The following is a 25000-nucleotide window of genomic DNA, read 5'->3' as shown; positions in this document are numbered from 1 at the left end:
AACAACAATGAAGGCAGGCAGGACTGTGTTGCTTTAGAAAGACAAACATCGAACAGAATGGTAGCTTTTATAATAACATTCATTCACTACAATTTAATTGACGATTGATGTTCACACATTGTGCCTAGAGTCCACGACATTATTATCATTAAAGTATGTTCCGTGCCTCACTGCAATACGAAGATGAGGTAAATGTTTGCCACATTACTAATGTCAGCTGTTCATGAAAACATGGGATAACCTTTCGTACTTTTTTTAAACTTAAATATTTTTATGTTTAGTTTGTTTCGACACATGTCCATAAATACGAATAAATTTCAAAAGAAAAGGTATGAGTTGTGGTTTCACAATATCTATATTTTACATGCTTTTTTTTTTCTTTTTCGCACAGTCGAGGATTGTCTAAGGGTTGTGGTGAAACTAAAGGGCAATCCTGTTCGAGTAAAGCCTAAATCCTCGCTAAAATATGCCATTAATAAAAATGTCATTCTAGAAAAGCACCTCCGATAATTGAGGCATTTCAAAGACTCAACAGAAAGGACAAGGCTGAATATAAAAAAAGAAGACTAACGAGCATTTTGTTTGAAACAAAATCTACCAAATTTGTGATTAATTCTCCCATTTCACCAAAGAGACCAAGTTCATTTCGGCGCGGAAATCGATCCTATACAAATAACAAAAGAAACAGCGAAAGTAATGTTACACCTGACGAACTGTTGGAAAGGCTCGTGTAGTGAAAATTGATTTTGAAATCAAACCGGAGCTTCTGAAATTGAAAAGGCCACAATTGAACGAAGAAATAACTTTAAATTTCACACTTCATAGCAAGAATAAAAGGGAAGGTGAAATACCCAAGTGATTTGAAGCGCTCTGTAATTTCACACTAAATTTATCGACTGCCAGAAAGCAGGTCAAAGAAACACGAAAACGCAGCAAACAAAGATTTTAACTCGGCGGACTTTAGTAATCGCATTAGCTAACAACAGTTTATGGCTGTCTCGAGCCTCATTCTAATGATGTTGATTTCAGATCCTTGAAAGCAATCCACACTTGAGTAAAAAACCTTCAAAATGTCGTAATATTGTCATTTCACCACTTCCTACTCCTTGAGTTTCCGCTAAAAGGTAAGACGAGATCAGAATGAAAATCTGTTCCAGCTCGCTTTACTATGGAAATCTACTAAAGTGCAAGTAAACTTTGTCAACAATGGGCTCACGGCAGATGGCGCGTTCTCCTTTGTTCGAACGTCAATCCCTGCAATTATTAAGCGACATTACCGGACAATAGTAAAATAATAAACGAATTAACACGTATGCAGAACTGGCATAATGATTGGCATTGGGTGAGAAGTCATTATCGACTAAATAGCCCTCCACAAGTAGACTCACAAAACAAAACTGTTAGTACCTCCCATCTCGTCCAATTCCTCGCAATCTGTCAGTCATGTGCTCCTTACTATCAGAAAATCGCCAAAAGAAAACAGAAACAGTGTGTACGCAAATCTGGATACTGGTACGCGACAGCCCAACGTGTTCATTCGACATAACTCAGAAACGGAATAGACGTTCGTGAGACGTGAATCTCTCTCAGAAGGTCATATAAGATTTTTTTCCCTTTATTTTTAATCATCTCAATAATAAAAACATAAACCAACGACACAGGTTAACCTCCCTGAACTTCTTCGATCGAGTTATCTATATAAACAAGGAGTGTTTTGAATAGCGCTCTGTAATTTGCACCTCTTCTCTTGATCTTTCGATCAACCTTCAGAAGACCCCAGCCCTTGCGTAATTGAGAGGCCGTGTGTTTTCTAATTGCATTGTGTCAGCACTCTTTAATGGAAAGTCAACAAACTACGTCAATGAAGCAAGTAACCAATAAGAAAGCCTGATTAGCTTGATTTTCCCATCAACAGCCACTAGCTGATACGCGGGCACCAACCAATCGGCGATTAATGTACAATTTTGATTTCTTATGGCTGAATAATGATATTGAAAAAAATTCCTGTAGGTCTCCCAGTGCCGTTTTTAGGATTCACATCTACGGGTGGTATCCTATTTCTGTATCGGGCAGCAGCGTGCGGCCTTCACGCTACAACTGCAATCACCGCCGGCTCCCCTCTCAACGTCGTTTAGAGCTCAAGTTGAGAATATAACATAATGAATGAAGCCATGCGAACGTCGGTAACACCGTTCTCGATCACCGATATTCTGAACCGCCGTGATGTCCCGCAGCAAAATAACAACTGTTTTGCAACTTGGGGCCAGCACTCAGTCCACAGTCATGCAATTTCGCCGACATATTTGCCTCTGCCTACATACTTTCAAAGTGCTCTACCTGGCATAAATCAACTTGGCTGTTTCAAGGCATACAATGCCTCACCGCTTCCCAACGCACTTCCTTCACTTTGCACGGAAAAAAACCTAGAAGAAAGTATTGAACGTGGAGAGCAGATAGTGAAAGATCAAAGTAAGTTAAAATAACCGTCTCTCGTTGTGCAACGGAGCCGTTGACTTAGTACAGCCGAGTTGTGTAAATCAGACAATTATTTGTTAATTGCAAGGGTTTGATCTGATTACTTGATCTGATTTCTTTAATGCAGAATCGGAAGAAAGAGATATGAACCACACCTCGACTTCGAGCCCGCAACAACAAACTAAACCACGGAAGAAGCGATCTAGAGCGGCCTTCTCTCACGCACAGGTCTTCGAGTTGGAAAGGCGATTCAGCCATCAAAAATATTTGTCTGGGCCTGAGAGAGCAGAACTAGCAAGTGCTTTAAAACTAACTGAGACGCAAGTTAAAATTTGGTTTCAGAACAGACGTTACAAAACAAAACGCCGCCAATTAGCATCTGAGATCTGTCCACCAAGTGCAGCAAAGAAAGTAGCGGTTCGAGTTTTGGTTCGCGACGACCACAAACAGTATGAAGACATTGGGCTACCTTCTTTGTCAATGGCGCCGTTCAGCACCCAAAATTTTGCACCTCATTGTGGTTTTTTCTACAGATGACTCCCTAGATTACCAAATCACGTCCAAGCTATAACAACAAACAGACCCTTTCTCATCAAACTCATGAACATGAACAACGCTGATATTCAAAGAGCTGCATACATTTTATTCGCTACTGTTCTTGACTTCCCGTTCGCGATGAATCAACGTGAAATGTGAACAACTGCGGCGTCGTAACGGGATTGCGCTGGTCGAAAGATAAGCATTGGATAACGTTCAAAACGGTTAGGTGCGGAAGTGCATCACTTGTGTCGGGTGAATTACGTGGAGTGGCCCGCTCTCTTAAAGTTTACTTATACCATCGAAAAGAGATTGCGCGAGTGTAGAGTTTTAATTACCTTTAATCCGAGATTAGGATTAACAAGTGTGTATGATAGTGTACAGATTGAGGAAGGGACCAGAAGACAATTTATCGTGACTAGTAGTCACCACATAAAACAATAACTAGATATGGATAGCAATGAGATTATAAGTTCTAATTATTTTGTACTTCAGATAGTTACAATTATCAACCATGTTGTTGTTTAAGAGACTGGACATGCAAAACAAGTATCAGGCCTCTCATTATTTCTGCTATTTAGATAAGCACATGGACAAGAAAAGCACATACATATGTAGTAAGCAGTTAGCGAAGAAAGTCATGAGATGGATGTGAACTAAATAAAAACAAATTCGAGAACGCAAATTTGCTGGTTTATAATCCTGATTCTTTTGCTTTGAAGTTGAAAAAATGCTTTACCACGACAGAATGAAAACGTCAAATTTCAAACAGGATCAGAAGTGTATGGACATAAAGATAAAAAGGCAAAAAGACTGTCGATGCGTCCTTTGAATTATTTTAGCTTTAATTGATGCCTTTAGACTCACTTGCAAGACAAGCGCTTTGTTAACCCTGATAGCACTCAAGAATTTAAGGTGTCGAAAATCGTTGATATTTCTCGATTTATTGATATACCTAGAGTGGTAGCAGGATATAGAAGTATCACCGCTACCGAAGAAATGCAATTATTCTTGGTTGAATTTGATTACAGTGCATCGTTCTTCAACTACAAAGAAACTCATTAGAGCCCATTACGAGAACTTTTATTCAGGGGCTTAATGTAATTGTAAAACACTTCTTTAATACTCATTTAGGTGCCCCTCCCACGGAACGTATTTGTACGACAAGACGACGAGATTGCTTCGCTTACAACTCGCTTAATGGCTCTCGTTCGACATGTCATTCGTACGGATAAGGTTCCTTCGTATAACAACGTGAATTAAAACCCCGAGGCACTTTGAAGAGCCTTTTTCATTACAATTTGATGATCGACGGAAGTGTGAAACCAAAGACAAAGCCATCTGTTTGATCCATTATCAACATATGGGTCTAAATGCATCAAGGATTGAATAAACTGTTAATGGCAGTTACATTTCCATGAATAACTAAGACCTGTTTTAGTTTAGGCAATGTTAGCATTTCTTTTTTTTTCCGAATGCCATGGTTTCCTGTTTGCCCACTCGCTGCAGAGAATGGCACATCGTTTAAAGGTGTTAATGGTCATTTAAATTATCATCGCATCGCTTTGTGTGGAGTGTTCTATTTAGAGGTGTGTGTTTAATATGAGAAAATCAATTCCCAGTAATAGCAGGCTTTCCTATTGTAATTGCTATCATTAAACGGTAGCTCATCGAAGAAGCTTTACCTCGATATGCTATCTGTCGTGGTCATTGTAATCCCAGATCGCTTCCAAAAGAGCGAAGTGCTTTTCTGACAAGCATTAAATTTTAAATAATACCCTGTGAGGGAGCCTCTGTTCGCCTTGTCATAACAAACGGAGCCACAAAACTAAATGCCTTCTCCGATTTCAGCACCACCGAGATAATGCACTGTCAAGAAGTAAAAACAGCAAAGAAAACATTTTTGAGCAAACAAAAACATTTTAGCTTGAAAAAATATCTCGGGTTATCAGTGAAATGTAAGCCTCAAACCGTGCTTTCCTCGTTTTTGAACGGCTTTCTTATTCACCGCAAACTACTCAAGTTATACTTTATTGTTAATGACTTCAGCGTGCGACCCACTTAAGGAAGATGAAAGAAACGTATAATTAAATTTGGTAGCCGGTACATGTGTAATGAAGACATCACAACCGAAAAAACTGCATTTATAAGTTCATCCCAGTGATATCGAAAGTCGGCCAACAGCCGGTCGCGGTACCCAGTTTGATACAATTAAAATATTGCACTAAGCCTTTTGGACCACACAGCAACTCAGAAGATTGGTGATAATGACATTAACCCCTTTGTACAGCAAATCATTTATTCGTCACAAGACTGAAAGGCACGTGGTTTCAAAAACTGAACGTAAATTATTGCTATTCAAGCAAGCCTATGTGAACAGATCGAGATAAATCTCCATGCTTTTTCTTTTTTTTAATCAAAAATTATTTCAATGCAAAGATTATAAATTGGGAAGCTGAATTAAAACAAGAAGACACTCCTTTCGCTAGCCATGCAATTTGTGTACTTGCTAAATGACTCTCATCGGTCCACAGAACAACAAAACAATAACAAAAGATCGCACTAAGTGCCAGCTAGACAAAGCCCCTTTTACAAAATGTCCAACTGAACAGACGACTCGAAATGAGCATATTCTCGCTCAATAGAGGCCATTAACGAGCACTACTAATTGTGTGAATGTCCAAGAAAAGCGGGTTCTGTTTATTGAATCTTTTAGAATTTACCATTGAATCATTAAAAAAAAACCAAATAGATTTAGTTTGGAACAAATATCCGGGCATAGTACAAAAACTGGCCCGCATCGATTTGTGGTTTAGAATTTCCACGGAACGTGACTTTTGCTTTTGCGGTCAGTCGCATATTCCGTTTTGTAAATGTGCATACAGCTTTCGTGCAGCCACCGTGGCCTCCGAGGAATTCTGGGGTGCGGGGAAGGAAAAATATTTACAGCTTTCCCGGGTTAAAGGCGCCTTCCTGGCGCTGAAAAATTTCATGAACTTTGTGTTCAACATCAACCATTTATCAAAACATGTCTGTTTTCAGCATTTATCCAGAGTGGTGTTCCGTTTTGTGGGTGGGCATCGAGTCGTCTATCATGCTACCAAGTTGAAGCAAAATAAGAGATCTTCCGCGTCAACATTTTATTTTAACGACTTGGCAACTTGGACCGAGCCAAAGATTGTCAGAAACAAATGAAACTGACTGATAGCCCATGCAAACACTAATTCTCAATGCTTATACACACACCGTTTTATCGCCGTTTCTTCAGTTTTTCTTAGGGACAATTGTTTACATAATTTTTAAACCGAAAAAATTCCCTCAATTGAAAATCTTATCCTGGATTCGGGACCGCAAATGTAGCGTGATCAAACACTTCAAGATACCGAAATATTAAGAAACAGCATGCATGCGCGTTCATTTGGTACTCTTGAGAATCTCTTTCGCATTTAAAGGGTAAAACTGCATTTCGTTATCACTCGGCCAAGTTTGACAAGCAAGCAACATCCGGCAGTGTGTCGGGTGTTACAATGAAAGTGATTGGGCTATTTGCCGATAATATCTGAAGAGGCCTTCCTGAAAAGTACAGAAAATTATAACAGTGGCTTTATCTGCAGAGAAAACCAGCCGGGTATCACAACTAATCAGCTGTGTCACTCTCCATTCGGTCTTTTATCCCCTTCTCAAAGCACCGCATTCAACGCATTTCGTCCCAGACTGATATAAATTGATATTTTGTTAGCCAATGTTTAGAAAAGAGTGTTGAATTGATAAAATTTGATTTCCTCGAACACGTTTTCAATTAACTACAGTTCGAAAATTCGCTATAATTTCCTGTACGACGCAACCAAAAATATAAAAAGACAAATCAAACAGAACGAAGTTCGATTCAGTTGGAATGTCGACATATTTTGTTTTTGTCAGAAGTTAAATGACGAATTTTTCCTTTCAATTTTCTTTTTGCAAATTACACTTGGTTTCAAAACGTTTTGAAACGTTTTCCACTGTAATTCCCCAAGGAAAATGGAGATAATCCTAAGAATGTGTTAAACTAATAGACATATTTTAAGGGTACGAAACATAACCTATACTTCGTGATTTGGAAGACAATTTTATTTTAATCGGTTTCACCTAAAAACATATTCTTGGTAGTAATCAGAATCATTGTACAGTTTCACAAGCAGTCTATTTCCTCTCATATTCGCTGAAACCACCACAATGAAACCCATGACTTTCATTTCACGCACCTTAAAATTTTATCACGTTCGCTGATGTGAACAAAACGTCGAGCTGCCGATTTGGCAATTTTTTTGTTTTAGAGATCCCATAAATTATGGTGCTTTTCGATTTTTTTTTCTTATTTTGGTCCTTATCCAAGATTAAGTTCAACTAAATTATTAGGCTATTATTTAGTAGACCATTGATTTGTTGTTTCATCTAATGGGAAATCTTATTAATATTCGTAAAATGAACCATCGGTTTTTTATCTTTTTTCACGATCGATTGTATTGTTGAACATTCGCGTGGATCGAAAAACTCTTCTTTTTTCTATTTTCACAATAACATCGTTTAAAATTAGTGGACTTTGAAACACACCGAAAAAGCAGTTCGCTGAAAGAAATGATCATTGAATCCCGTGAGTGTCATTATTCGGTAATAATCAACATCACATTTCTAAAAGTTCAGCTTCAACTACATTTGGATACGTAAATGGCTCACGAAACGTGACAAACACGAAACGGTTTGCAATTCCTGATCGACAGTCGGTTTGGAGCAAAATCTCAACTTTTTGGCACTGTTCCGCTGTATTCAACCAAAACGGAAATAAGACACAGATGGCATAACGCAACGAGGACAATGCTGGCTGTTCGGTCAATAACTTCCGTATGTTTACAACGCCTGCCATAAGCTCGTCTCAGGGGAGTCTTCTGTGTCTTTGTTTTGTCTTGGCAAAGATCAAGCATATCCTGTACCCGCACATAAACAGCAAAGAAAACGGATATACGCAAGGCTCGCATTGACCTCTCGTCCGATAAATAGTGGAGCAACAGATCTCTTCGTGTAAACAGTGGGGTTGTTTCGATAAGAAATGAAAATATAGAGTACCTCAAAACAGCAAAACATTGCATAAGAAGGCTATCGCAAATCCTGTTTGAACAACAAAACCTGCTTTCTGGGATCATTATGGAAAAAATAAAAAGCAAAAAAAATAATAAATAAATGTGTATATCGATTCGCGAAAATGAAGAAAACTAAGCTGCGCTTGCCCTCACTCCGAAAGAGGTTGAGCTTTTTTCTTTCTCGTTTACGAATTGTTCAGTATTTCGCTGATGCGTCACCCATTATTTCTTTTCTAAATTAAACATATAACTTAACGCAGGTTAAAGCCATCAAAAAATCACTCTGCTGACCGCAATAGATTGCTCGGTACGAGTTCCAGAGGATTTTTTTTCCTGGGGGTCCAAGTGCACCCGAAACAAGTAGTCGTATTAGTTAAAGTCTGAGACTTTTGACCACAAAAATGAGTACTGTACATGCCTGGGGATACCGAGTGCAGGGTTCAGTAACAGCGATAACTACAGGCACACTGTAAAACGTATGGCACTTAATTAAGGGGATTAAAGTATTAACACTCAACCGATGATTTGAGCGAAGTAGGATCCTTTTTTTACTCTACAAACAAATCATATGCTGCAGCACACTTTGAAAGTCCTCAAAGCTCCATTTACTCGTTCATATAAGCTCCGCTTTGATGTGACACATCACTTGACATCGCAAGTTAATGGCTTTGAAACAGGCCGCCATTTACGACCACCCATTTGCACTTGAACTTTCGGCTGCCCACTTTCATCATTTCAGACGAGAAGGCAAAAAACAGATGGCAAATGAGTGCTTTAAAAGGCGATGACAGTCTCTTTGCGACATGGTTAAGAGGTCCATTACTAGTCACAAGCACTTAGCAAGTTTCACAATAATTTTAGGCCTAACGCCGTTGTCAAGTCATAAACCACGACAACTAAACAGATACAGCTGTGGTTATCACACAGGGAAGTGTAATTCACCGAGAAACTCCAAGAATAAGTCGATAAATTTTAATACGAATACAAAACCAAAACCGCAAGAGACTCGACTCCATGGCAACCATTGCCACCACCGCGAACATACCATGACCTACTGGTGCACAACTTGCGTGAGCTCTTGTCTTTCATATGCGTCAAAAAGTCATTACAACGCAAATTACCCAACTGTTGCTAAAACCTAACAGGAACAGATTACAGGCCATGACATGCTTTCTAAGAATCTCTGGTGTAAAATGCTTAGAGGAAAAAAATTATAACAGCTACAAATTTCAAGAACACCCTTGAATCTCGCAAAAAAAAAACTGTGTCACTCTGAGGACATGAAAGTGATTGCTTTCTACGGCAATGGAAAAGACTGTTAGCGTGTTTAACGGCTTTAATAGAGAAATAAACCGAAAAAGAAGGCAGCATGCAAAGAAAACGTTTATCATCCAATATCACCTCGCTCGGTTGCCAGCATTTCACGTGTATCACTTCAAGCCGTTCATTGCGTACAATAAAATGAGCCACACATAAGACTCATACTTAACGTCGTACCAAGCAGAAATTTCCATAAACCTTCGAATGTTACCTTACCACGTTATTGTTCTGCAGTGGTTAGCGAAAGAATCCCAAAGTTAAATCGCACAGGCAGCGCGACTGTTTGTCCTCACAAACCCATTCCCTACTGAAAAATTGGTCCTTACATGCTATGCAGATATTAACAAGAAATACTTACAGGCGAGAAAAACTTCAGTTTCGTTTCGTGGTTTTATTCGCTCATGGATGGGACAAGTTCCTTTCTAGTGTACACTTTTTCTCCAAGGTGAAATAAACAGTAATTTAAAATGAACGTTGAGCATGGTAGGGGTAGAAATAAAAAAAACCCGAATTCTTTTTAATCTAATAGACAACCTTTTCAAGACAATTTCCATTTGATGTTAAACTGAAGAAATAACCTCGTTTTTAGTTAACAAAAGGGGGTTCTGATTTCCCTTTAAATGGTAAGTATGAGTACATCGGCTTCATGAAAATTAAGCGTCATCCGCGAATCATTCTTGTGTTCCGACCTGCTACAAACCACTCGAACAAAACGCAACTCCTAATCTCGATTCTAGATTCTCTCACACTATCCCTTGTAATTGAGGAACCGCCCTTGCTGCGGCTGTTCAAACAACAAATTTCTGGGAGGTAAGGGTGGGGTTTAGCTATCCGTTCTCCATTCGACAAAGTTGTAATCAAGTGATCAGGCAGTACTCACTAATCAACAACATCAACAATTATGAACAAAACACTATTCCCTGGAAGAACGAAACAGAAAAAGGAAAGAATGAACTACCAGAGTCAATTGACGAGTCCGGGTTCTACACCTTATATAAGATTCAACTCAGTGAAGAAAAGGAAAAGAACAAATCCATTTCATCATTATTTGCAATTTGAGACGCCATTAAACACCCCTAAGAACAAGAACGCATTGAAGATTACCTTAAAAGGATTTGCGTTGTAGCGTTCAAGAAAAGCCCCAGATCGTAAAGCAGCTGAGGAATTATTTATCTTGATCATCATTATTGTGTTTAAGGAAAAGAAGAAATTATACTGATTTGCTTTTATATAATCGAATTGCAATGGGAAGTTCAACAACAGCGCTTCCCTCAGTCACAAATGCAGTCTAAAACGACGTCTACAAGGTAAAATTTCAAAATGGTCAAAGTTTCGAGAAAGCTACGCAAAGTAAATAAGGAAGAAAACAGAACTTTGTATTTACAGCTCGAAAATTGTAAAGAACTGCGCGCGTTCATGCACGGATATACTCAATGTTATTGGCATCCAGGCCCCCTTTCTGATAAATTGATAACCACGTGACGATCGAGATTACTGTTAATCAGAAACGCTTTGCCCAATTTCCTAATTAGTAATAATCAATTGTATAAGTGAGAGAAATAAAGAGTTGTTGTTGTTGCTGCTGTTTTTGTTGTTGATTTTTTTTCCAAGTTCAAACGAGATCATAGAATCAACATAGCAGTCACTGTGTCAATAGCAACTTCGACTTACAAGCCCATGATGCTATGTAATAAAAGAAATACAAAAATTCAGTGGTCTTTTAAATGGCAATCGTTCTTTTGGTATTTCCCAAAGTACTACTGATCTTAGTGCCAAAACCCGCTCGTCTGAAAAAACATAACATCGCAAGAGAGACGATTCAAACATTTTTTCCTTCAAATAATAGGCTGCAGCTCTCGATTTGCGAAAGTTCGAAAAATAACGAAACCTGCAAGAAATTAGTTGTATGTCACTTAAAAAAGTGGTATTTTCCGAAGTGGCCTATTGAAACCGCGGGTAGAGTCGTCTTTCTAGATTTACAATTTTTCATTAAGGACATTAATGAGGGATCATGATATGGCACTACTTGAATACTTCAGCTAATCTTGGAAATATTAAGAACCCTCTTTACCCTGGAATCAGTATATAGTTAGCTGAGCGTTTTTAACCCGAAAAGTAGACGCCATCCTATTGAAACTAAGTCAAGGACTGGCCGCCGAAAATAAATCAAATAGTTTCAATCGTCATCGATTGCTTTTGATGGTGTATCTCCATTTCTCGGACAACCGAGGCCAGACCTAAAATAACCTTGGTTTTTTTTTTGTTGTTGTTTAATAAATTCTAATTCTAAATCTAGTTCTTATTATTATTATTATTATCATCATCATCATTGCCGACATTTGCATGCAAACAGTGTCCTGAACGATCTCCAACCACATGACAACGTTTAGAATAACTATTTACTTAAGCCAACTGCAGGTACAGTATTTCCAAGACATTGATCGTCATGAAATTGTTCTTGACATATTAAAGGGCCTACGTCACGCAAAATGTAATGTCAAGAACCCCAAAATTCCCAACGTAGGATGAAACATTGCAATAACCACTTAAAACTGTTAAACAACCTAAAAGAAATACAGAAAAAGGAAAGGGAAGCATGGATGGCACAAACGGACAATGATTGAAACGGACTTCATTTGGGTAACCTTGAAAAAAGTCGGCCTGAATTTTTTCAAGTTCATGGCCAATCGGCAGAATAAAGGCCGTGTTTGCTCAGAATCATCTTGTTTGCGATGTAACGATAATTTTATAAGTAAAGGAATTCCACATTACCGCTTTCAAGTTTTAAACTCGTGATTAATTGAAGATTTCTGCTCGGCACCCTAAAATAACGTGACACAGCCGTTTAAAATACGGTATTAAATTTTGGTACACTTTAAGACAAAATTCGTTATCAGGTAGATCATATATTACAAGTTGTACATTGATTCAGTCTTACGAAGGACACGCATTGTTGACAAAAATCCATAAACACTCGCATAGTGACATTGTCTCCACCCACAAAAAAAGAGAAAGTTCACCAAGGCCGAAGTCGATGTCAATATTAGTCTATTATATGTTTGGGGATTCACTCACTTACAATAACATGGTTGCAAATGGTGAACAAACATGAAATGGGACAAGAATATTAATAATAATAATAATTATTATTATTATTATTATTATTATTGATCTCATGTAATGACTAGTACTAAAATAGAATAACATGTGCAAAGTATTGTACTAAAACGCCAGATAGTACATGTATTACAATGATTAAGGCACACGTGGAGTCTCGGGGTAGTTTGTCTCCTCCTTTTCGATTTCTAATATAAAATAATTAGGATAGTACACGCATTCTCATTGGTCAATAGCTGTGTTTAGATGAGAGTATGGAACATGGCTGTGACATCACACGAATTTTGATTGTTTATGTATTGTCAGACGCGCGTTTTGATTGGTTAGTAGGAAATATGAGCGTGTGTCAAGGAAATCTGTTTCAATCAAGAAGTAAAAAACAGCATTTCCCTTCATATGTTGAATTATCTTTGAGAAATATTTTATAAAAGCAATAGAGGACTTTTTTTCCGTCTTTCCATGTCTTCATGTGAACACTTAAGGAAGTTGGGAGAATTCTCGACAGTTATGCAAACCCTCGACTGCGTCTCGGGTTTGCATAACTGTCTCGAATTCTCCCAACTCCCCCTCGTGTTTAGATGAAGCTATGGAAACACGGAAAACGCCCTCTATTGCTTAACTGGAACAGGGTAAGGTTTAGCTACAACTATCGATCATCAGCTTCTCACCATTTTTTGAAGCCAGTGTATCAGTGTCAATATAGTCTGCAGTATAAATTCATTTTTTTACAGAAATTACAGCAGTCTTCGACCTCTCAAGTAATGGTACATTTAATAGAAAGATTTAGAATCGGGTTTACGTGAAACGGAAAACGGCAACAGGCAGGGTGCTGTTGATAATTAAAAGCATGCGAAATCTCTTATTCTAACTGGTCTCTCATTTTTCAGAAGTTCAAGTACTTGATACTTGTCACTAACAGGCAAGAAATGAGCCGATATAAATGAAGTTTCTTCCATTTTTGGCAAAACGCAAGTGTTCAAATTAGTTCGATGTTTGCCGTTCACAGTTTGCCCCAAACACGAGTTAACGGGAAACGACAGACGCAAGTGGCAGGCCATTGCTCGTCTCAAAACCATGGAAATATGTTGCTCAAAAGCAAGAAATCAGCTAAAATCAACCAAGCTCCTTTGATTCTTGCCAAGACTTAAATTTCAACCTGATTTATGCCGTTTGCCGTAATCGCGATGCTAAATCCCTACATAATTCAAATCATCGGTCAAAAACCCGTGCATCAAATATGGTATCTGCACTCTCAGAAAAAAGGAACCCTGAGGCAAGTTCAACGATGTTTCAACGGTATTATTACACTGAATTATTCACGTCATTTTCAAAGCAATCTCGAATTTCTCAGTCTACCCCGCAATCAGACAATCATCTTTTCGAATTTTCTGCCTGCTATGATAAATTTATTAACTCGGTTTTTCCCCTTACGTTTTATCTCTGCTCTTCAGTTGAAAGCTGAAATGATAAGTGTCCTCTCTAGCAAAGTTATATTCGGTGAAGTTGCTGAGAATCATAGAATCATGCACGATAGCAGGATTGCTAGTGCCTCCTCATCATTCAAAGTGAAATTCAATTTATCCTCAAAATCTTGAAAAAACTGATTTAAGTACTTTGTGAACATAAGTACATTGGTCCGAGTCAGAGGAACAGGATGGTAAATACAACTCCAGTGGTCAACACATGACGAAGTGTTCCAAGTAAAAGGTCTATCAGCTTCAACTACCTGGCATTCGTGTCCAAGTGCCCGGCATTCAATTAAAAATCAAAGTAGATACAGAAAGCGAGACAGTGAATTTGCACTTAATCCATTTCATTTCAATCACTTCGTCCAAATAATTAATTTAGCCGAAGACTGTAATTCTTAAACTTTTTTTTTCAATTATTTTTCATGTTCTTAAGCAGACCTGTGTAAGCGAAATTACACCGACTCAGTCGGTGGAAGAAAATGTAATTGTCTGTGATTTCGTAGCTTTCTTTTTTCAGGTTTAATTTCCGAAAGATAACAGATTTTATCCCATTTGCATGTTGACTATTATAATAAAATTTATAAATGTGCAGTTCTTCGTAAATTTCCTGCTTCGATGAAGCTCGAAAGACACATTTTTATACAAGAATTGACGATCACGAATTCGAGCAGAGTAGTTAAAACTTGATCTCACAAAAAATAAGGGAAACAAAGAGAGAAACCAATATAAATGCCGGTTTAAAAAGAGATGAGAGTTTTAACGAATATCATGCGCTCCCATTCATTGTAACACATTTTCGTTCAGGGTATTAAATTCAGAATAAGTAGAATAAGTAGAAACCAATATACATGCCGGTTTAAAAAGAGGTGAAAGTTTTAACTAATATTACTCCTATTCACTGTCAAACATTTTCGTTCAGATTAAATAATTCAAAATATATGAAATCAATATCTATTCTATTATATTCCTACGTGTATTCACAACTTGGCAGATGCAAAGGTACACCAATAGCTCAGAAAATCATTTAATTTAGAAATCCATTTTTTAAGATCTTATTCAACAACAGACTATAACTATATTTGGTTTGCTGTATTGACCACAGCTAAGAACAGCTCAGGCCGATCACCTCATCATCAGACGAAGAGCGAAATTTTCTTCTTTGTCACCGAATAAAAAAGTCTAACACCTTACAATCGTTCATATTTAGTATTGACGGTTATTGGTTTCAAAGAAGTATTCCTTTTACGCTGTAACTATATCCTAACTAATTGGACCAAAAAGTAGTCTCCTCAGAAAATTAAAACAATTTATGAGCGATAAAATGCCTTTCTTGATTACCAGATAATCTATAGTGTCTGAATCTTTTCAGCAATTTTTTTTTACATAACATATACAGAAAGAACTTCACATTTTTCAGTTTCATGGTTTGATCCTGCGCCAAAAATTACAAAAAAGGTACTCTTTTACGTACTGGTTTCAATATGAGAAATCGTATGTGAAAAATAATTGCGCGGTAGCATAAGGTGTGAAAGCAGGCACGAGCAACAGATTGACAAGTCACTCAACCTAAGTTAAAAGAGAAAGAAACAATAACTGGCTATTGAAAATTACGACAAAAAATCCTGTCGGCAGCACATTTCCGGTTTTGTATTCAGCTCAAATTTATGGCAATTGACAATGAAGTCTTCATCAGAAGCCCAAACATTGTTGTTGCACTTTACGGTGGTGCCGCGCTTTTAATTTCCTTTTTGACTCATTTTTAAATTACCTGTTTAAAGGACAACTCAAAGAAAATAGTGCTTCTTTTTTATATTTCGGCAGGAAATTATGCGCTTAGCTCCTGATCTCGGGGGCACAAGAAATCTTCTTATTTTTCCCGAAAATTCTTTAAATTGAAACCGTAAACGTACTCTTCACATGCCAATGAGGAGCTGCCATTGAATCATGTCCATGCTAATTGCGCAATCATTCACAGAACAGATTGGAAAGGTGCTTAAGACAAAGCGAATAAAAGAGAACTTTTCTTTTGTTGTGACTAATTTTAAATCAATAATAAGTAAAAAATGAAATCCAGGAAACTCGCTTCCTGGCTGTCATTCAGTTGTATCAGAGGAAGCGTTTCACAGCCCAAGTAGAAAGAAGGCGGCGTCTTATTCTACGCCACGCTTTCATTTTGAAAGGAATGATAAAAAAAAATGCAAAATTGCGTTAAACTTAATTACATAGAGAATTAAATAGAAACAAAAATCCCCCAAAATCAAACAACAGTTCAGCAATTTTAAATGAATGTTTGAATAATAAAATGTATTTAACGACGTTCATTCGTTAGAAAAATTTGCTACTCTTGTGTCAACGGTTAATGTTTCTTGTTCAATTCTCAACTGAAATCCAAACGTTCCTTCATAAACTAACATCTTTTAAGGTAAAAAATAAGAGAACTGTCAGCTTTTTACAAGGACGGACCTTTTCGCACACAAAGATTTCATCTTACAAAAGCATTTTAGTTTACAATAGCAAATACTGTTTTTAGGAATCAACAATCATGACAACATACGCGTGGCCCAAAAAAGAAAAGAATTGTAATGTACAGCTTGTGTGTTATGATTGGAGCATTTCAATAGGATAGACGGGAAAAACAACACAATAAATAAAAATATATAGTGTGCAACAACATAAGACTTAGATATTATATACATGTATTCTCCGACCTTAATGTAAACAATCGGCACCGGTTAATTACCAAAGTGTATTTTATCGGCGAATTTCTCTGATTTAGCTTTCAAAGGATCAATGGGAAAATTTAAAATGTTCAGTCGGAAAGCCCTGAACAAATAGTGAAGATGGATTAGTCTGAAGAATTGGAAAAAGCCGCTAAGTAATCAGTTGTAGAACAGTATACGTGCTCAGTATACTGGGGAATAAACTGAGGGAACAACCAATTACGAGAACACATGTGACATCTAGAAATTGACAATGAAACACAATTGGCAACACATGATAATGTTCAGAGAGACCAAGTAACAGAGACTAAAGTAAATTGAATTGAACGCGGTGAAACTAATGAATGAAAGTAGGCTGGCTTCATTTTTCGGAAATGTTAGCGCTTTTAACTTTGCTTCCGAGGTTTCAAATTATTCACCTAATCGTGTTTTTTTTTTTTTTAACTAAAAAACACAGTTTTCACAAAAATGATGTCCTTTATTTCTATTTGCCAGGAGTTCCAGGTGTTGCAAACACTGTTTTGAATAAAGGAGGACACTATTTACTTTGAACAACTGTTCAAAGGAAACTAATTGAAACATCCGATAACTTACTACAGTTAAAAATAAGCTATGTTTCTTCAAGAAAACCAACTGTTTTGACGCTACCAAACCGTAACACAACTTGTAAGTTACAAGTTAGCTGAGTTTACAAAAACAAAAGTCTTTTTTGGCTCTTTTTTACGCAGTGGTGGGTAATTTCGCAGAACGATCGATTCAGTGCATAATAATATATCTTTGCAATCATCATTACATGATGCAGTTCTACTTTCCGGGATCGCGGCTACCCAATTTCGTCCCCTCTGAGTCCGCTTTTCTTTGGTCAGCACCAAGAACACGGACTCTGGTCACTTCCAATTTATGCGCAGTCGTAGTGAGGGTCCATTTTTGTAACCGTTGACAACCACTGCTGTTTCAAATTTCTGAGCGTGCGTAGCCGTCCCGGAAGTCCGTGATTTACGGACTTCCTGCCTAGGAAGTGGCCCGGTCCGTGTTCTTGCTTCTGACCAAAAGAAAAGCGGACCCTGGGGACGAGATTGGCGGCTACCAAGGCCAGTAAAGGTAGTTATAACACTTTCCTAGAAAAGAAGGCCCAGAAGGTCATTCATATGCTAGCTCGAAAACTCACTTAGCCCTCCTCCTTTGCCCCTCCAATGCTGAGTTCAGAGGCTGGTGATAACTGGCTTTTAGTCATGGAGAAGCAATATTGGAGCTGGATGGGGGGTAGGCAGAAAAGTGTGTTCAGTGTTACACACACATTTTCAGATCTGACAACCCAACCGTCACGACGTTGACTACGATGACTGAATGTTCACCTCAATTCCTTAAATAAGAAAAACTCAGTTGTCTTCATGTAAATCATCGACTTGAAAGACACAAAGAGCTCCGGAGCCTGCTTGCTACACAACGTTGGCAAATCTCAATAATTCAGCGATCATGAGCTATCATGAGCATCGATGTAAAATTAGAACTGAAAATGTCAAATGTCGGAGTTATAAAAACTACTCAGTCCCAAATTTCATCAGAGACTTACACTCTCCCTCCTGGGATCTCATTAGCACCTCCTTCACGGTCGATGAGGCGTGGGTTTCTTTTCCTAAGAAACATTAGGCAAGTAGAGACGTTCAGCGAATTTAAAATCAAACTAAAAGGCCATCTTAAACAGTAACGCCAGCGGTACATGCTGCATTTAATGTTTTAATGTCTTTGTTTTGTGCTGTGTCAGGGCTCCATTTAAACTGCTAAATTGGATGCCCCTGGATAAGTATTGAATTAAATAAAAAATAAAAAGAATTCACCATACCACAACGATATTTCATTTCAACATCAGGTATTTGGGTTACTGTTTTGTTTTTGAACTTTACCATCCCTCTAGCCATAAGGTTTTTTTGGCTTATTAATGAATGTAATTGTTATCTACAGTCCATTGCGGATGAAGTGGTGGTAACCACTAACACAAACATCATTTCAAAATAGCTTAAATCTCCAGTTATTCTCCAGAGCGAAGAATGACCTCAGAAAACAACACATCTCCTCTGAAATAACGTTTCACGGGTTCTTCACGTTAAATGAAGTAAAAACCATGTCAAGACTAAAGTGAGATATCTTCAAACTCAAACAAAGCAATTGTATACGTGTAAAAATCGCGCCAAGAGTAACAGTCAGCTCCTTTAGATGCAATGGGTGATGATCCGCGTACGTTCGATCTGTCCTTGCGAAGGGCGTGTCTGTGAAACTAAGTTATTCAAGGAGCGCGTTATGAACGGAACGCGATATTATAAAAACAATAACAATGATGCTGATTATTAATCATCAGTGATCATCATGACTTTGTTTAAATGAGGCTAAATATAATTGAGGCCAAGTTAAAACCAAGCAAATGCGGCGGTTTGTCCTGGGATATTTGGGGGGACTCCTGGGAGTGCCATTTGCTTTGGCTATAGTTGCTTTATGGCTTGCTTGCATCCGGCATTATCACCAACCATCTTGTTTAACAGTTTATGCAAGAACACTTGTTGTGCTGTTCGTTGGGCTTGTAATACATGCGTTAAGCCTAGTCCGAAAAGCATGGCTAAGCAGGGAGATGCAAAAGTAAATATTTGATTGCACACCCAGCATGCCAGAGACGGTAGTTGAAGCAATAGTAGCACTGGTAGTGGTTGTGGTAGTGGTAGTAGAGAGAGAAATAATGATCAAAAACTAACAGATCCTTAAAAGAATTTATATCGTAACTGGCAATAACACAACGTAACAAGTCATTTTAGACCCACGAAACAATTTCGTCAATCAGAGGCCAGCGAAATCAAGAACAAAACTTTGATAATGAAATCAACAAATTTGAAGAGGTAAATTGTCAAAACTTTCTTCGGTTGACGACTCACACAAAGACACGACTGCAGGAGCAGTCGTGGCTCAGATGGCTAGTGCGCGGCTTTCGGAGAGAGAGGTCCCCGGTTCGATCCTCGGTAACTTCAACGTCTGTTTCGACTTTCCTCTGATCCGTATAGCTATAGCTTTAAATATCCGTAAACCGGAGCACTGACAGAGGGAGGGAGGTAAAAGGCGCACCGTCGGCTTCCATTGATACCAGCCTCGTAGCTGAAGGAACTGCAGACGTTAAATAAGTGACTTTACCTTTAGATAGCTCGACAGAGACCAGGCACTAAAAATATCGAATGGCTGGTAGCGAATCCCACGATCACTGAACAGTAACTGAACTTGAAATTTTTACTACTTCAATTTATAAGGCTTTGATAACGTAGTGTAAGTGTAAGTGATTACCACTAGGCGTTACCCAGAACGTGCGTTCTAGAGTTTTCTACTTTCCGCGCAGAACATGCAGTAGCAATGGACAAGCATGAAACGGCAAATTCCTCCGCGAATTGCAATACTGAATGTAGCATGTTAAAAATCAATAGTTACTTCTGTAGTATAGCTACTTGTAATTGCTAGAAAAAAATAATGAGGAAAATAAGAAAGGAAAATAACCAGCAAACAGTGTGCTGTTTATTGGGTACTTTGTGGGAAGAAATTTTACCGAAAGATAGTTTTTTACCTTCATCGGGTAAAAAACATTGAAAAGATATATCTTCTGGCCTGTTTTCAGATCGGTAGCATGCTTTGTTTTGAAAATAGAGCAGTTTGCATTTCAACTTTTTTACAATGAGTGAAATATGGATTACTTCTGAGTAACATGTCACGTACACGAAAATACCGATTCGCCTTGTGTTTTCGAATTGTGAATAACCAATATGTTAAGAGAAGTGTCTAAGCGAATGTTTTCAAGTTTAGCAGAGAGAAAAAATGTTTGAGGGCCGGTTTCTCGAAGCCTGGTTAGCGCTAACCGTTGCTTAAGAGGTATCAAAACTCATAGTTTTCCATGGTATTTAACGATGCTTTGCGCTAACCATGCTTCGAGCAACCCGGGCCAGGTGTTTTCACTGGTTTCCGGACACCAACATGGAGTCTCCATACCAAACACTACAATTTTTAGTGGTACCTTTTGCCGAATAACTCGAGATTGTAATATCGCACAGCCGTTAAACTTTGACAAGGTCTTTATTGATTATCCTTCTACAATATGTCAAGTTCTCTCCTTAATTTATTGAATGGTAAGCGATTTTATTTTTTCTTTGCGTGATACTTGCGTGACATGAAAACTAAGAATACTTCGCAAGTAAATCGAAGTGGTTATTGCTCACACGCTTGCCCTTGGGCTGGCATAACGGTGCTCCATCAGGTAGGTAGCAATGTAAAGAACACGAAAAGTACCTTTGAATACCATTTCTGCAGTGTCTTAAGTATACCAATCGCGCGGTCTGAGTGAATTTTTTTCTTAATTCATTCTACTTTTACTGCATTGCACATAATTTTAAAAAAAATGGCAAAAAGCACAAAATCAGCATTTTCAAAGATCTTACTCTAATTTTTAAAGATATTCATGGAAAAGCATCACGCTATGGGCCCAGCTACAAAACTGCTACCCAGTCGGTGCAATCTCCGCCGTAACAACAACGGTCTCATGCTAAGTGACCCTAAGTCAATCATGAGAAGGATTGATTCGTTGAACGAGTATTTTCACGGGCTGCCGGCCAGCTGTGAAAAGCTGAGGAACGCTATTACCCAAGAACTGTACAGTTCATCGTCAGTTGACACGGTGGAATGTCGTTTTCTTAATCCCCTTCTTGTGCAGTGACAATCGGGTACTATGTGGCAACATTGCCAAGAACTGGTCCTCTAGACAATTCAAAAGGTGTTTCCACACCGCCTTTTCATCGTAAGTAATTGTTGCTGGATCAATTCCTACACCGATACTTAGCGCACTTGCGACTGCATGCAAGCCACAAGTATCTTCCTCCCCCGTTCCCTGCATCTCTCCGTCCATGATAAGAAGGTTGACTTTATCCGGCACTTTTACCAGTCCGGGTCATAACCATTTCTGGATACTAGATACTGGGTGTCGTAGTGGGACCTAAGGGAAACTCTTGTTCGAGCCTAGCGACTTTGTTCCTCAGCCATATCCCACGAAACCTCGCAAAATTACAGAAGACAAGCAAACACACAGAACAAACAAAGAATTGATGGCGATTGCGATGAGAGAGAAAAGTCGACGGTGAAGGTGCTTGTTAGTGTGCAAACTACTTGGCCGATTCCCTTTGTTCAGATCTATCGGAGTATCGCGTAAACATTTTAACCATACGTTGTGGCCGGGCATTTTAAAATTAAAGTACAATTATTTATCACGCCTTTAAGCGTACATTATTATGTTGCAGTGAATTTCAGATCAACATGCAGGCCAACAGCATGGATGAACACATTCAATACCTCGAGACACTTTGTCGTGTTTGTGGCACAAATCTGCCGCGGACCAGGGTCAGTGTTGCAAACAAAGAAGCTTTTTAATTGGAGCTCTGGATGAAATTTCAAATCATTGTCGATAACGACAGCAGAGAGATTCATCCCTCCTCAATCTACTCCGGGTGCAAGCGATTTCTCTATAGAGTTCCAGCAGTTTCCGATCCAGAGGAAATTGCCACAAAGAAGGAACCATATGTGTGGACAAGCTACATTAGGGATAATTGTCCTTGTAGAGCTTGCAAATCCAAAGGAGAAGGACGACCCCGTAAGACCTCCGAACAGCCCATGGAATGGAAAGCAACAAAAACTTGTGGAAGCGAAACTGAAAGTGGCGAGGACAATAAATCAGAGCAGGTAAAGACGTATTGTCACGGGTTCAGTGCCATTATGCACAACATTGTGTTGATGGAAAAAGAGGAGACAGTTACATGTGCCAGAAAGCTATAATTTCATCTTCTTGGACAGAAATAACCGTTGTATCGGAAACAAATAAGCTAAGTACTGAAGATAAACTGTTGCTTACTTCAACCATTTTTCGCTCAGACAAGGGAAGGGTGAAAACTGACATCTTTTCTTGTACTCAAACATACAAGAATCTACCTGCTATGTTAAATGTGACCCCCCCATACATGGATTCAGGCCAGAAACTCAGTTTTGACAGGTGCCATCAATGCCAATAGCCACGAAGGTGTCTAGCCAATTCATAAGGCATTAACTGCAGATCAGCTCTATTCTATTAACCCTGTTTTGTCAGCCCCTTGATGTTTGGTATACTCTGTGACACGTAGTAAACTTGCCCTTAACATCCATGGTAAGATCCACCTTGCAGGAGGAAAAACCAATGTCACTGATGCCTTGCTACATGTAAATAACTTAACAACGGAAGTCGAGGACTCAAGTTCCATCTGGTGACATTCTTACAGCTATTGACAATGACCAGGTGCTTATCAGGAAGTGGACTGTGCACAATGATAACCGTGAACAAATCAAAGTACTAACAAGTGTCTGTGTAGTACCTGTTTATTCCAATGGAACATTGCTGTTGGATTCAAATCTTGCTCCAGGGGAAGAAACACATTTGAAAAATGGTAAAAAAATATTAAAATACAAACAAGGGTTTGATTCCTTTAATGAGCACAATCTTTGGACAAGTCAGTTCCCTCGTAAAATTATTACCGGCATAATTATGTGAAGGTCATGTAGTACATGTAATCAACTAAATTGTGCATACATTACCATATTAAACTACAGTACAATTGGCAGACTATATCTTTCAGTGTGTGGTTTTTTATTAGTGTCATGTATTTAAAAATAATTGGATGAGTTTGAGCATGATAGCAAGAATTATCATGGCCGAGGTTTGTGTTAACTTCCGAATCCGAAGGCTGCCGGAGGCGGATAAGTAACAAACGGAAGCATTGATAATTCATGCGAAAACCGAATTGAGTAACTATTGTTTTATTATGCATAAACTTGAGCGTTTGTAAAAACAACAGCGCATACATACATACATACATACATACATACTTTATTTTTCAATGTAGGTCAGAAAACTGGCAGGTAAACACAGCTGATGTCGGCCTACCTACTTACCTAAGGCACTAACTCCATAAACAAAATTAATTACAAATAACATGTTCCATATCCTTATCGGTATTGACAGTTGTTCCTTTTACAGAAGAGATTTTCTCTAGGGTCTTCTTATTTCTTTTAATTAAGAGTTTTCTTAAAATTGTCTTTTACCCTCCAGACGTCTGGTCAGCTTATCTAGACAGTTCGAAACAACTGGTCCTCTATAATCAAGACTATTTTTAGCCCACTCACTGTTCTCAGTATTCCTTTGTGCCATTATTCATTTTCTTTCTGATTTAACAAATCTGAAATTTTGTCTCAATCTATGTTCTCCCTTCTTTATCTTAAACATTTCCACAGACAAACACTTTAGCACTGTCAAAGGGAAACAGATCGGCAGGGTTGAGCACTTTTTAAACACACAGCTGCATGGTTTGCTCCGATGTGGAAAAATAACCAGAATTGAAGGGTAAGTTACTGTTTTCTTGCTTTACTGTTACTGTTTTGTAAAGGCTTGTTGGACTGAAAATTGATATATACTTATTTAAAAATCGGAGAATAGCAAGGTATTGTCTTTAGTCGTTCTATACGGAAAAGAAATGAGATTATCCTTTTTCTGCGATCTCAAACCAGTCTCGTCCCTATTGTTCTCACTGCGCGTTATTTGGTTCACCCTTATTTATTTCGTTTTCTTGTAACCCAGAATAGGGAAGTCAACAGAAAACCAACACTTACATCCACGCCAGTCTCTACCCAGAAGTTCTCTAGAAACAAACACGCTGGCGGAGGACCTTATATTCCTGCGACGCTCTGGGTGGAAGGACCACGGCGTTACAAAGACTTCGTGCTGGAAAGAATCCGCTCTACTCTTCCAGAATGCGAGATTGTAGAGGACATCCGAATTTTGTTTCGGCTTACTAAAGCATTACAACATGGCCGCCCATGGCCGCCACAAAGAAAAAAAAACAGCTTCTTCTTGTTTCCAGTACCTCTCGGCCAAGCTTACCTTATTTTCGTTTTGATCTCTACCATATACACAGCCCAAAACCGATATCCAGAAATGGTTATGCCCGAACTGTTTACGAGGAGGCTGGCCATACTTAACAAGATTGCAAATGGCAACTTCCTCCCTCTTCATAGCTGTACGGTTAACAATTTGTATAAACGGTGTATTAGGACAACTATCAAAGCTGAGGTGTGCTACCTTTTTATAAATGAACCGTTTCAAACCGCTTAAACCTGTTTTGAGATTTAAGAAGTAAAAGATTGACATATC

General features: G+C 38.4%; 2 protein-coding genes and 1 long non-coding RNA gene across 3 annotated transcripts in view; all 3 read left to right on the top strand.

Moving 5' to 3' along the window:
- The window catches only part of LOC138006875 (homeobox protein Nkx-2.5-like), a 2751-nt gene extending 2419 nt beyond the window's left edge, over positions 1-332 (top strand). Inside the window, exon 2 of the mRNA XM_068853486.1 lies at positions 1-332. This exon is cut by the window's left edge and continues 1486 nt beyond it. The gene's annotated coding sequence lies outside the window, so the exon portion shown is untranslated.
- Positions 333-1953: 1621 nt separating this feature from the next.
- LOC138008793 (homeobox protein Nkx-2.5-like) lies at positions 1954-4691 on the top strand. The gene is made up of 2 exons (XM_068856094.1): positions 1954-2469; positions 2603-4691. Exons 1-2 carry the CDS (start codon positions 2160-2162, stop codon positions 3010-3012), a joined length of 720 nt encoding a protein of 239 aa, XP_068712195.1. The 5' UTR covers positions 1954-2159; the 3' UTR covers positions 3013-4691.
- Positions 4692-23051: 18360 nt separating this feature from the next.
- LOC138006877 (uncharacterized) overlaps positions 23052-25000 on the top strand; it is a 2557-nt gene continuing 608 nt past the window's right edge. The window contains exons 1-3 of the long non-coding RNA XR_011123950.1: positions 23052-23240; positions 24085-24193; positions 24428-25000. The exon at positions 24428-25000 is cut by the window's right edge and continues 608 nt beyond it. This is a non-coding gene — a long non-coding RNA (uncharacterized lncRNA). The remainder of the gene's footprint in view (positions 23241-24084; positions 24194-24427) is intronic.

Source organism: Montipora foliosa, chromosome 6 (genome assembly GCF_036669935.1).
Source record: "Montipora foliosa isolate CH-2021 chromosome 6, ASM3666993v2, whole genome shotgun sequence".
In the NCBI taxonomy this organism is placed as follows: domain Eukaryota; kingdom Metazoa; phylum Cnidaria; class Anthozoa; order Scleractinia; family Acroporidae; genus Montipora; species Montipora foliosa.
The sequence above is the reverse complement of the archived record's forward strand: the minus strand, read 5'-3'. Positions and strand labels throughout refer to the sequence as shown.